Source organism: Gekko japonicus, unplaced genomic scaffold, assembly GCF_001447785.1.
Source record: "Gekko japonicus isolate JY-2015 unplaced genomic scaffold, Gekko_japonicus_V1.1 scaffold1845, whole genome shotgun sequence".
Taxonomy (NCBI): Eukaryota; Metazoa; Chordata; class Lepidosauria; order Squamata; family Gekkonidae; genus Gekko; species Gekko japonicus.
Genome location: NW_015162005.1, coordinates 234153 through 248348, shown reverse-complemented (window position 1 = coordinate 248348; position 14196 = coordinate 234153). Strand labels below are relative to the sequence as shown.

The 14196-nt window shown below is 44.9% G+C and overlaps 1 protein-coding gene across 1 annotated transcript in view; it reads left to right on the top strand.

The window, feature by feature from the left end:
- The window catches only part of LOC107105487 (serine/threonine-protein kinase BRSK2), a gene marked incomplete at its 5' end in the record, with an annotated part of 331496 nt that overhangs the window by 110606 nt on the left and 206694 nt on the right, over nucleotides 1-14196 (top strand). The window contains one exon of the mRNA XM_015405471.1: nucleotides 8320-8405. Coding sequence (XP_015260957.1) covers nucleotides 8320-8405 — 86 coding nt within the window. The remainder of the gene's footprint in view (nucleotides 1-8319; nucleotides 8406-14196) is intronic.

Sequence of the window (14196 nt, the reverse complement as noted above, 5' to 3'; positions counted from 1 at the left end):
TGTTTACTGATCAGGTGTGAATGTGGGTGGGGGAGGGAAGATTGTCAGTGGAAGTCAAAGCCCCTCCTTCGCCTCAGGATCATCAATTCCCCCCCCCCATGTCTAGTTCCTTCACTGAATTTCTAAGTTTGTCAACTCTGAAGCAAAAACAAACCTTTTACAGGCTTCACTCCATTTCTCTGTTGTTAACCACCAGCCACTCTCCCCATTTTTATCCAGCCGCGTCATTGCATTCTCTAAGCCATACTCTGAAAGATAATATATCTTTTACATCCCCCCCCTCCCCCCCCCCCGGGCCATTTTGCTGCCTTTTAAATTCCCCCTCCAGAAAGGTTGAAATCTCTGGATCACATTTTGGCTTGGTGAACCACTGCTAACAAGGAGGGGGGCATGGAGAGGTGGCAGAGGGAAGGAATTCCTTTAGAAAGCACGATCTATAGTTGAATGCAGGTGGGACTGAAGATTTTCTATTAGTCTGCATTTCCGTCTTTGCAGGGCTATTTTTGGGCAGGAACGCACAGGAACGGAGTTCCGGCTGGGTCCCAAGTTGGCCACGCCCAGCAGGAACCCATTAGCATAATAGGCCACAACCAACAGCAGAAACTCATTAGGACTGGCTACATTACGGCTGTGTGGCCTAACATGCAAAGGAGTTCCTGCTACAAAAAAGCTCTGGGTTTTGACAACAAACAAGGTAAACAGAATAACAAGCAAAAGGTGGGTGTAGCTGGATAACCACACTTCTGGTAACATGGGGGTGTGGCCTAATGTGCTAATGAGCTGTGCTGTCAGGGGTGTGGCCCAATATGGTAATGAGTTCCTGCTGTTGGGTGTGGCCTATTATGCTAATGAGTTCCTGCTGGGCTTTTTCTACAAAAAGAGCCCTGCGTCTTTGTATGCAGGAGGCTAAAAGAGGGGGGTACTATTGAATAAAGTGACATTTCTGCATTGAGAAATTACCCTGCAGTCATAAAGTGGAATTTCTGCATTGAGAAATTACCCTGCAGTCAGTACTATGGCCTAGTGCAAGCCATGGTTTAGAATCCAATGTTAGTGCCTCCCAACCAGTCATAATTTGGGGAGGCAGCATACATACTATATGTGCATAGGCTCTGTAAGTGTGGTCAAAACCCCGTACAAGTGTGGAATCAATTCAGACATTCATGTCAAAATGGGAGCAAGATTTGAATCAAGATATTCTCCTGCACCCCATGTGATTAGTGTACATAGACTAAAACTATGTAAAACCTGATTGACACAAACTTTGGGGTGTGGTATTAGTCATCTGTCGTCTTACTAGATATTAGCCATCATATTAGTTATCTGTCGTTGTCAGCTTTGACTGCATTCCCCATGTCACTACTCATCTAATTTTTGAATCATAATCTGGGCCTTTGGAAAAGCAATCAAATGACCACATTACCGTGGATTCTACGCTCACTGTTTAACAGTAACATCTACTTCACATTGCCATAGAATGCATTTTCAAGCATATTTTTATGGCTCATATTGAAGTTTGCTTACAGTGGTCAGTCACCATGAAGGGAGCTATCACTCTTTTTAACTCTGAAATTCTTTTCTGGTGCATCCAGTTGTGACGAGGTCTTGTTGGTCATTTGCATGGTACCTTCTTCTCATGATCCCACTGCTACCTACACATGTTACTTCTGGTTTTATATATGTGTGTAAATGGCAGATCCACCAACCAAAGATAAGATGTGTCCAGTCCCCTGTTCCCACCTTCTCTCTTTGTTTCTCTCAAAGTTATATTTCTATTAATGTTCCTTTGGTTTTATTGTGCAAAGTCCATATTCTAGTATCTTGGAAGCAAGTAAATATTTGTTTTGTTATCTTTTTCCTCCTGCAAGAGAAAGTAAATATGAAAATACTGTAAATGAACATCAGGAATGTTGTATATTCTTTGTCTGAGTACCCTAAACCATAAATCCCTGCTTTTCCATGCCTGTTCATCTTAGGCTTTGGTACAGTAACTAAAACGTACCCTGAGAGAGTGCGAGCATCGCATCACTCACTTAGGCTGGACATGCTGCCACAACTATCAGCAGCAGGGTTTTTTCAAAAGCAATGAATCTTCAGCATGCAGAAGGCCTTTCTAGACTGAAAGGAAAATCCCTGATTTTATTATTAGAGGAAATATAGCTGGGATCCACTGTCAATGATGTGACAAGCTTCACCACTTTTAATGTATGAAGTGGAGACTAGCCTTGTGACCAGAGAGATGACCTGGTTGCCTTTATCTATATAGCTAACTAGGAATAAGGTCCGTTGTGGAAGTAAATACAAAGAGCTCTAGAAAAAGGCTCTGGGAGAGTGCCCTGGCGTTGGGCACTCAGTGTCAATTTGCTGTGGCGACCTGAGCAGGGTATAATGACACAGAGTCCACCATTTTCTCCAGAGGAACTGATCTCTGTTACCTGAAGAGCAGTTGTAATTTTGAGTGATCTCCAGCCCTCACCTGGAGACTGGCAACAATTGATACCCAGGAGGAAATGGCTGGTTTGGAGGGTGGAGTCTATGGCATTCTACCTGTCTGAGGTTCCACCCCTCCTCAAACACCACCCTCTCCAGGCTCCACCCCTCAAATCTCCAGGAATTTCCCAACCTGGAGTTGGCAAACCTATCTCCTTCCTAGCCAGCCATCAACCTACCTGTATCTTCCCCTCTGACTTCAGCTTTCCATCTCCTCCCCGCTCCAGTTTGGTAGAGTGCTAAGTGCGTGGACTCTAATCTGGGAGAAGCGGGTTTGATTCCCCACTCCTTCACTTGCACCTGGCTGGATGACCTTGGGGAAGCTATAGTTCTGGCACAGCTGTTCTTGAAAAAGAGCAGTTTCTGTCAGAGCTCTCTTAGCCCCACCTACCTCACAGGGTGTCTGCTGTGGGGAGGGGAAGGGAAAGGAGATTGTAACCTGCTCTGAGACACCTTTGGGTAGTGAAGGGCGGGATATAAATCCAATCTCTTCTCTCTTCTTCCCCCCTGGAGAGCAGTTGTAATTCTGAGTGATCTCCAGCCCCCACCTGGAGATTGGCAACAATGGTTCCCCAGACTGGTTTGGAGGGTGGAGAGTCGATGGCATTGTACTTGTCTGAGGTCCCACCCTCCTGAAACCTCACCCTCTCCAGGCTTCATCCCTCAAATCTCTAGGAATTTTCCACCTGGAGTTGGCAACCATATCTCCTTCCCAGCCAGTCATCAACCCACCTTTATTTCCCCCTCACTCTTTAGCTTTCCATCTCCCCCCCCCACCTGCAGCCTCTACCATGCTCTGAAGCCCTGACTGCTACGTCACATTGGCTGTCATAGGAGAGCCATCTCATTAGGGTATAAGGACACAGAGTCCACCATTTTCTCCAGGGGAACTGATCTCTGCCATCTGGAGAGCAGTTGTAATTCTGAGTGATCTCCAGCCCTCACCTGGAGATTGGCAACAATGGTTCCCCATGAGGAACAGTAGTGTTTCTCTGCAATGGGGACCAAAGCAGTTTACATCATTCTCCTCTCCCCCTTTTGACTTGCACAACAACCCTGTGAGGTAGGTTAGGCTGAAAGTCTGTGACTGGTCCAAAATTATCCAGTCAGCTGCCACAGCAAGAACCTGGGTCTACCAGACACTGCTCTGAAGCGCTGACTGCTACGCCTATGGTAGCCAACCTACAGGTGGAGCCTGAAGATCGCCAGGTATCAGAACTGAACTCCAGACAACAGATCTCTCCCCCCTGGAGAAAATAAGTGCTTTGGAGGGTGGCCTCTATGGCATTCTGTTCAGCTGAGGCCTCTCCCCTCCCCACACCCTGGTTTCCATAGACTCTACCATGAAATCTCCAAGAATTTCCCTGCCTGGAGCTGGCAACCCTATTTAAGACTGGCCCCAATGAGTTTTCTCCCAAATCCCAAAATAGGTGTGGAAAGGGCCTTTTACTGAAAGAACCAAGCTTGGTTGCCTAGCAACAGGCACTGAGGGGAAAGTAGGGTTGCCAGCTCTGAGTAGGAAAATACCTGGAGATTTCGGGGGCAGACCCTGTGGAGGACAGCATGGGGGGGGGCGGAAGGACTCAGCAGGGTATAAAGCCATAGGGTCTACCCTCCAAAGCAGCCATTTTCTCCAGGGGAACTGAGCTCTGTCGTCTGGTATCACCTGGTATCACGACTGAACTACAGACAACAGATCTCTCCCGCCCCCCGAAGAAAATAACTGCTTATTTAAAGGCAGGATGGGGTTCCCTGTGAGTTTGATGTGTGTAGTTTGCAGGGGGACCATTCTATACACTTTTGAACCTGCTCCTGACATTTCCCCCCAAAGCAGTTTCCTGGGGGCATCTTGGGGGGGGCATACCTTGGACCCCCTAAATCCAATCTGCACATAACTTGGAGGGATGTAGAGGAACATCAGAAGGAAGTCCCCTGTAAGTTTGATGTCTCTAGCTTGCACAGGGTTCATTCTATACACTCATGAACCTCCTGAGCCTTACACCTGTCATTTCCCCGGAAAGCACTTTCCTGGGGGTACTTTCTTTGGTGAGCTATAACTCAGACCTTGTAAATCCAATCCTCACCAAACTTGGAGGCAGGTAGAGGAGAGTCAGCTAGAGATCCCCTGTGAGTTTTCTGTCTCTAGCATGCCGGTGTGTGGGGGGGCGTTCTACCATGTCATGAACCAAACTGGGGCATTTGTCATCGAGAAGTTCATGACAGTTCGTGGCTCATGAACTGGCCATGCCACGAACCACAAACTGAAATGAACTATATTTTCCCAGTTTGGAGCTGTAGCAAGCTAACCTTTTTGAAGTTAGTCTGTTCACAGTAAGTTAAATGTACCTACATGAGTATGTCGTGTAAGATGTGCTGCTGTTTTTGTAAGTGAAATTTATTTGTCTTGTTACCACTGGAGTCAGATCATTTGTTTGAACAGGATTTTCCCCTTAACAAGAAATGTGAAGGATCGGAGATACTGCATACAGCTCCTGTGCTTCCAAGTCAAATGATTTTTTTTAATGTTTAAACCCAATAGGGAAAGTTGTTTTACAGCCAGTCCATTTGATTGATAACCGGTTTCCCTGTTTGTGTTTTTGGTGGAAGCGGGGTCAGGTTGCACTGCAGGGTTTTCAAGGCAGGAGACGGCGGCTGGCCATTGCCTGCCTCTGAATAGTGACCCTGGACTTCCTTGGTGGTCTGCCACCCAAGTACTCACCAGGGTCAACCCCACTTCGCTTCTGAGATCTGATGAGAGTCAGGACGGGGCAGGTTATTGTGAGTGATGGTTTAGTTAGGCTGAGAGGGACACAGGTCACAAGCCATGCTCCCTCTAAACTGTGGAGTCCTGTGAGCAAAAATTCTATTTTGTGAGCTACTGGCATTAAATTCGTGAGCGAGCCCTTTTGCCCTGGAGCCCCACCCTTCCTGAGCCAAGACAAAAATCTGTGCGCTGGAGGCTAAAAAACTGCGAGCTAGCTCACACTAACTCGGCTTAGAGGGAATACTGGTTCAGTGTGGTGCATATCACAACTGTTCAGAACTGAACTCAGTTCCACGGGCTGGGCGAGCAGAATCTAGGGAGCCAGTGAAGCAGCAGGACCAACAGCACACAGCCACATGTTCCCTGAACTGATCTGACCTTGGAGAATAGGTAGAATGAATGCAAAAAGGCTTGAGCTGCCGTGGGACATTAGAAAGGTGCTGCATCTCGACAGCAACCTGTCACTTTTATTTTGGCAAACTACACTGCAGCTGAGCAGTTCCTTTTTCTGAGGAGCTGACTTGGAGGCAGACGGGGGAAAGGGTTCTAGGAATAATCCTGAATACGAAGTAGGTTTTTAGACATTCTCCTTTAAGCAAATCCTATCTTGGGCTTCTCTGTGTGGGTTTTTCCTGTTAGTTCTGGGCCCATACTGCTTTGGTTTGCCCTCTGATTTCCTCATGTATTTTGTGCCTTTAGGTTTCCGGCTTGTTTTCATTGTTTGTTTGTTTGTTTTTCCCACTCTCCCCCCCCCTCTTTTGAGACTACTTTTACTTTGATCTTTTTCAGGAAGCCAATGTTGAGTTGTCTTTTCTGTTTCTGTTGGTTTTCTTTGTCCCGCCCATTCCCACTCACCCCCCAACCCACTTTATGTATAAATAACAAATGATAAAACACAAGGGCTGATAAATCTGACCTGACGCGTTTCGGCCTACATAGGCCTTCCTCAGAGGTCAATAGTGAGGGACATATTGGCTATTATAAATATAGTGCAATCGTATAAATAGAAGAAGAAGAGATTGGATTTATACCCCGCCCTTCACTACCCAAAGGTGTCTCAGAACGGCTTACAAACTCCTTTCCCTTCCCCTCCCCACAACAGACACCCTGTGAGGTAGGTGGGGCTGAGAGAACTCTTGACAGAAACGGCTCTTTTTCAAGAACAGCTCTTATCAGAACTATGGCTTGCCCAAGGTCATCCAGCCAGGTGCAAGTGGAGGAGTGGGGAATCAAACCCAGTTCTCCCAGATTAGAGTCTGTGCAACCTAACCACTACACCAAACTGGCTCTCTTGTAGGTCTTCATAGAACTGGTCCACTTCAGCTTCTTCTGCATTAGTGGTTGTGGCATAGACTTGCATTACTGTGATGTTTATGGTTTGCCTTGGATTCAGACGGAGATCATTATGTTGTTTTTGAGATTGTATCCCATTACTGCCGTTTGCATTCTCTTGTTGACTATAAAGGCCACACCCAGGGCTATTTTTGGGCAGGAACACACAGGAACAGAGTTCCGGCTGGCTTCAGAGTTGGCCACACCCACTATAGCCAAAACGTCTGCGTGCATGGCTACAAAGGGAAGGCTTGGAGAACGACCCCCCTGACGACTCTGAGGTGGGCGGGCCAGGGGGGGGACTTGAAGGATTGGGGAGGCATTTAAATGCCTCCCCGTGCTTCCCCCAGCCTATCCAAGGACCGGCCTGCCTGGGCTCCCTGCAGTCACGGGGCTCCCAGGCAAACCAAGGGAAGGCATGGTGGTGTGGCCTAATATGCTAATGAGCTGTGCTGTCATGGGTGTGGCCTAATATGCTAATGAGTTTCTACTATTGGGTGTGGCCTGTTATGCTAATGAGTTCCTGCTGGACTTTTTCTACAAAAAAGCCCTCGCTGCACCATTTTTTTTATGGGATTCTTGGCCACAGTAGTAGATATAATGGTCTTCTGAGTTATTCGCCCATTCCTATCCACTTTAATTCACTGATTCCCAGGATGTTGATGTTCAGTCTTGCCATCTCATTTTTGAGCATGTCAAGCTTACCTTGATCCATAGATCTTACATTCCAGGTTCCTATGCAGTATTGTTCTTTGCAGCATCGGACTTTCCTTTCACCATCAGACACATCCACAGCTGAGTGTCCTTTCTGTACCTAACTATAAATTAATATTATAAGATGTTGCTGGTCCACTAGATTTTAGAATGTCATAATTTATTTTATTGTTTTTATGGTATTTTAGAGTTATGTTTTTATGTTGGTCTGCAGTTGAAGAACTAGATTAAGGTCTAGTAGTGTCTAGTAGTAGATTAATGTCTAGTAGTGGCTCAAGTGGTTAAGATGCTGAATTACTTCGCGTGATCTGGATACAGCCCAAAATCTCATTAAGGAAATTGCAGTCATGCAGAATGGGGAGCTTTTGCAAAGCCTTGGGCAATGTGGTACTTTTTGCATCAGATGTGCAAGAAAGGTACTACTTCTAGCATTTCAAGGTTTGCACTAAAGTGTCAAAGGAGGAACATGGGATGCGCATGAGTGGGCATGACCCAAGACAAAGCCAGACAATAAAATATGTGAGCTAGCTCCGTGTGACATAAGCATACAGAGAAACCAGGGTCCAAATAGCTTGATTCGAGTTCAATAGCACCTTGGAGACCAACAAGAAGGGGGAACCTTTACCTTTACCTAGACACAGTATCTGACTAAGGGAGTTTTAACTCTCAAAAGTTTGAACCCTGGACATCTTGCTGGTCTCTAAGGTGCTTCTGGAATGAAATCTCTGTTTTTATATATTAGTTCACTGTCCACCTTGAGAGCTTTACCAGCCGACAGTGCAAGTTATATAAAGGGTTCAATAAATATTTTGTTACTATTATTGCTAAGTGTTGCTCTTTTCTGTATTTTGGGGTCTACTTTGTTTTCTCCATGATCAGTAAGGCAGGGGAAGGTCAATGGAAATTTGGTGGATAGGAGGTGAGAATGGTGAACTGCTGAAGCATTTATATCTGGGATATCCTAATGTAATGTGAAAATCGTTCTAATGGTTCCTTCTGTTTTTTCTTTTGTCTTCCAGGTGGAACGGGAAATAGCCATCCTGAAGTTGATAGAACACCCCCACGTTTTAAAGCTGCACGATGTTTATGAAAATAAAAAATATTTGTAGGTATTTATTCATTTGCACATGGAGAGGGAGGAAAGGGAAGTGGAATGTTGTTGGGGAAATGCATTGAATGTCCCTTAAAGTGGAAGTGTAGGTTAATGAACGGCTCTACACATCAGATATTCGAATAGGTAATGGTTTACTTTTTCATTTTTCCCCCCATCCATTTTTGTTGTTGCTTTCTGTTAAGGTTATTAACTATGCCTCTCTTTTAATGTGTCGGATTAAGTAGAGATACACAACTGGTATTTGTTTCCTAGTGTTCCTGACTGGGTTTGTTTGTTTTTAATTTCTGTGGCATTTCATCATAAAGAGTCCAACATCACACTCACCTTAAAGCACTCACCCATTCATGAAATTATTAGCATCACTAAGGCAGAACTAAACTTACTCACTGTGTGTTGGGAACATTTTTTGGCAATGTCTGCAAAGATATTTGATTGTTCATTTACATTGCCTTCTCTTGCTATATTTGTATCAATGATTGCAGAAATAGACGTCACTGGCTGTTTAGTGAAGAGAAGCGAAGAGATGGCATTATTGCATGCCATCTTATCTGTGTGCATTTGACAGACTGGGATCAGCCGCGTGACTAATCAGGGAAACAAGCGTTCACATTCAGTTGTAATTTGTAATTTAGTTGTAATTCAGTTGGAAGGATTTCGCATGGAAATAGTTCTACCCTCTCCCCACCAAACTGTAGCTCATAAATCAAAACATTCAGCGCAATCCTAAATTGTCCTTCTATTATGCTGGAGAGTTTGACAAAGGCATTTATTCAGGGCCATTGTGATTCAGACAGGGGCCACCCAAATTGAAGTGAAGTAAACGTTGTAGTTTGTAAAACTGTTTTGCTGCAATCCTAGCAGGTTTTCTTTGGAATAAGCCTTAATAAGGTTGCTGGCTCTGGGTTGGGGAAATTTCTGGATCGGCCCATGGAGGGCAGGGTTTGGGGAGGGAAAGGACCCGAGCAGGGTGTGCCATAGAGGTCACTCTCCAAAGCGGTGGCGCAGGCAGTAAATGAAGCCTGCATTCCATCTGACCGAACAGCTTTGGCTGTTCAAGTCCCACCACGGCCGGGGTGAGCTCCCGGTCTATATCCCAGCTCTCGCCCACCCAGCGGTTCGAAAGCCCGCATGGGCAAGTAGATGAATTGGTACCTGCTCTTAGAGCGGGGGGGGCACCCTTCCTTCCCGTGTGATGGCGGCGGGGCGGCGGAGCATAGTGGCAGCGAAACATGGTGGCAGCGGCAGTGGTTGAGTCAAGCGGCCCAAGTGGAGATTGGCCAGCGAAGCGCGGCGACGGGGCAACGCGGTAGGCCGAAGCCAATTGGGACAGAGGCCGGGTGCGGAGCGCGCGCTGTCGGGCGCTGTTGGCCTGTGCCTGGGAGGAGTCGTTGTGACCGGAAAAAGAAGATCTGCGCCAAAAAGACGTCGTCACCCAGATTGAAGAACCTCCGCAAAAAAAGAAATAACAACTAAGACCCTGCCATGGGTGCCTGATAGGTTGTCACTTCCCCCTCATTGTGTGTGGCCCTAGTAAAGGTAATGTAATTAGTAGTTGTATAAATGTAAACCACTCAGAGCCCTTAGGGGGTGAGCGGTCTTTAAATTGAATGTGGGGGGGGAAGCTGCTATTTTCTCCAGGGGAACTGATATCTTTCAGTCTGGAGGTCAGTTGTAATTCCAAGAGATCTCTGGGCACCACCTGGGTGTTGGCAACCCTACCCACTGAACATAGTTGGCTGCCTAAGTAGATGTGCATAAGAGTGCACTGTTAAGTCATTAAACTCATCTACCGTCTGAAATTCGAGCCTGTTTCTTTTATTAAAGAAGTAATTGAAAAACCAAACTCTGTCAAAATAGTCAAGTTTTTCATTAGGCTTACGAAACAAAAATCAATGTTTTGTTCTCCCTCTGCTGGTTTTGCAGGAATAATTAATTAATATAACTTATTCCCAGCGCACTGCCACCATCATTCACTGAGTCTGGAGTCCATGGATAGCATTTCTGCAGCTCTCAAGTTTTAGTGAGAAGCCAGAAAGGTCGAATTTGTTTCCAGGAAGACAAGTCATATTAATCTTAGCTCAACTGGGTCTTTTCAGAATTGGAAAGGGCAAACAGAAGGGAACCAAATGTTATTTTCAAGTTTCTAATATTACTGCATGCAAAGAAAAGTGGGTGTGTGCATGAGCATGTGAAATAAAACTTGCTGGAGATACCTTTTTAGCATCACATCTATATAAGGGTATAATTAATTGCTGAACAAAGGAAAGAGTTTGTTAAATGGGTGTAATAATCACATATTGACCATACAGCTGTAACATAGTTACATGAGTTCACAGAAGGATAGTTTAGGAAAAATGGTTGAAGTGTGTGTGTGCACATATGCGTGCATGCGGGCATTTGAATAATACTGGCTGCGGTCACACGGAGCATTAGCCACGCTACAGAGACGGAAGATAGGAGGATTTTCCGGGCGCGATCAAACCGCAACATCTGGGAAGCGTAGAGCTCCCATGGCAAAACCAAGGCTTCCCGCTGAAGATGTGCCATAAAAACTAGTACCTCCGAGGTACTAGTTTCCGGAAACCGCGGGGCAAGGGTGGGTGTCTGATCACGTTTCCGGTGGTAGCTCGTGGCATCTGGCGCCTATGTCCCATCGTGAAAAGGTTTTTTTCCCCAAGTCTCCACGAGATGCGCATAAGCACCCAACGGCGCATGCGCACACTTCAGCTAAAAAAACTCACAACCCTTGCCGCGCCGCTTCTTTGCCATGCTGCAGGATTTACGTATGATTGGCACCTCCCCCCGAACCACGGGACATCGGCGGGATGTTTGAACCAGTGGCCATGCGGTAGTTTGCTCCGGGGCAAACAGCCACGCCTCCCCCCGCGATATCCGGCCCGTGTGACCGGATGTGGCAGATTGTGGCTATGTTTGCCAGCGCCAAGTTGGGAAATTCCTGGAGATTTTAGGGGTGGAGACTGAAGATGGCGGGGTTTGGGGTATAATGCCATGGAGTCCAACTTCCAGAGTGGCCATTTTCTTCAGGTGAAGTGATCTTTGTCACCTGGTGATCAGTTGTAATAGTGGGAGGTCTTCAGCTACCACCTGGAAGTTGAATTCCAAAACCAACAGCCGTGACAAAAATAATGAAGAGTCAATAAAGATGAGTTGCAAAAACATTTACTGTAGTAATTCTGTAGAAATTTGTCTTCTATTATCACTCACACGCAACGAATACCCTGCAATGTAAACAATTTGTTTCACAATATTTGCTTTATCTGAGCATGTAGCGATCCCAGTTCTTACCACTAAAAGGAAGAAGGTACACATTCAATTATAAATGTAGCTTAAAGAATCATAATAAACCCGTACACTCAAAACTGACATTTACATTACTACTTATCAACTCTTGAAGGAAACATCAACATTCCTTCAAGATTGCTACATGCTCAGATAAAGCAAATATTGTGAAATGAATTGTTTACATTGCACAGTATCCGTTGCGTGTGAGCGATAATAGAAGAAAAAAATCTACAGAATTACTACAGTAAATGTTTTTGCAACTTATCGTTATTGACTCTTCGTTATTTTTGTCACGGATGTTGTTTTTGGAATTCCACTTCCTCCCGTGATCTCTCATTTTTGGCTTCTACCACCTGGAAGTTGGCAACCCTAACTGTGGCTAAAAGCAACCTTTAGTCCAGCTATAGAAATGTCTACTGATACATATGCAGGAAGAAGGGCTGGCCGAAATGGACTAACCGTGTTTTCAGAAAGGTCATGTCAGAGCCAGGAATTAAAGGTATATCTTGTCCTAACCCACTGACATGAAGAACAATGAAGCTGAAAGATTTGTATATGATTATTACTGAGCTAGTTTTAAATTATCTGACCATTTTGTTATGCTAAATAATGCTCAATTACAGACGTTTTCATACATTAAGTTATGAAAATGATCAGTAGTAGACTTTTCAATGTGAAATTCCTATTCTTTGCATGAACTGAAAGTGTAGGCTCTTGCGTATGAACAGATGTATCCTACCCTTTCTGTTAGGTCAGAAGAGTGCTGTTGTTGTTTTTCCTTGCAGCAGCCTTGTAAGAAAGTAGTTTGGAAATTGCAGGTTGCTGAAAGTTACTCGGGCTGTGGTCTCACACACACTAAATAATCCACTTTCAATCCACTTTCCAACTGGATTTTACTGTGTGAACTGGCATAATGACCCGCAGTTGCGCAATCACACAGTCCTTGGAAGCACATTTGGGATTGCCCCAAATGTGCAGGAAAATCGCTTTGCCCCCAAGTGCCCCCGATGTGCGGATTTAGATATCCGCACACGGGGGGCACCTTGACTATTAGATATATAGATAGATTGCCAGCTATGCAATTATTTTTTTCACCATTTGTATTGTTTTTCTGCGTATGTCCTTTCTGCTTATTATGAGCGATTGGGTTTTCTCATAGGAAAGAATTTTTATAATCAGAGATCAGGGGGGGTCCATATATTAAACTTTTATTTTTAAAAATGGGCATTGATCAGGCTGCAGACTGCTTTTCAAAAACATTAGCTCCGAACTGTGGATTTTGATTCACCACCGCTGGTATTTGAGCGGTTTCACACATGACTCCTTGAGTCTCCGTTAATTCATCTGTGAGATAGGGTTAATAAAATATACTTCAGAGAGATGCTAGGAACCTCGAATGAAGAATGGTCATTGTCAAAGTGTAAACAGCTCGCTTTTATGATTAATGATGATAATTTAAAGAAAATTATACAGATTTTGTGCTAAATATCATTGTTCATTATCACAATGAGCTGTTAAGATTGACATATAGAAAACCAATCAATCAATAGATAAATGGGGTTTGGATAATACTAACAAGTAAAGGAGCCTGCCGGTGGAAGGATGAAGAGGTTTTATGTAAATGTTATTTATAGCATGTATGGCTCAGGGTTGGGAGGTTCAGAATGTCAATGTTAATAGCAAAGCACAGAGGTTTCCCTCCCCCATCCTCGTCCTCCCTCTAGGAACAAATGAGTCTCTGGTTGCTGCATCACCTTTCTATCAAAACTCATGTCTTGATGGCAATGCTGGTGTCATGGTTTCTAAGGCCTCTTATGAATTATGGTTGATATTTCGGATGCCAAAGACTAATCGCAGTGCAGCACTGGGGAATATTTCCCCGATAAATGTTAATTTCACAAATCATGTTTGACTTTTGGTTTATGATTTAATTTGTGACAAGGGGCTCTGGTTGAGTAGATTCCTAATGCAGTCATGAATCAAATTCTTTTTCCACAGTTTGTTTAAGGCTGAATATGCACTTGGGGGGAAAAAATTAAACATGGAGCAGCCTAGTTAAGCTTATATGTCAGTCAGTGTAGTACAGCTCTTTCTTTAGTGGTGGTTTGGTGTAGTGGTTAAGTGTGCGGACTCTGATCTGGGAGAACCAGGTTTGATTCCCCACTCCTCCACATGCACCTGGCTGGATGACTTTGGGCAAGCCGTAGTTCTAACAAGAGCTGTCTTTGAAAGGCCAGTTTCTGTCAAGAGCTCTCTCAGCCCCACCTACCTCACAGGGTGTCTGTTGTGGGGAGGGGGGGAAGGGAAAGGAGTTTGTAAGCTGCTCTGAGACTCAGAGTGAAGGGCGGGGTATAAATCAAATCTCTTCTCTTCTTCTTCTCCTTCCTTCCTTCCTTCCTTCCTTCCTTCCTTCCTTCCTTCCTTCCTTCCTTCCGATTCACACAATATAAACTCCTTCTAGCCACTGCAAGTGCTTTAT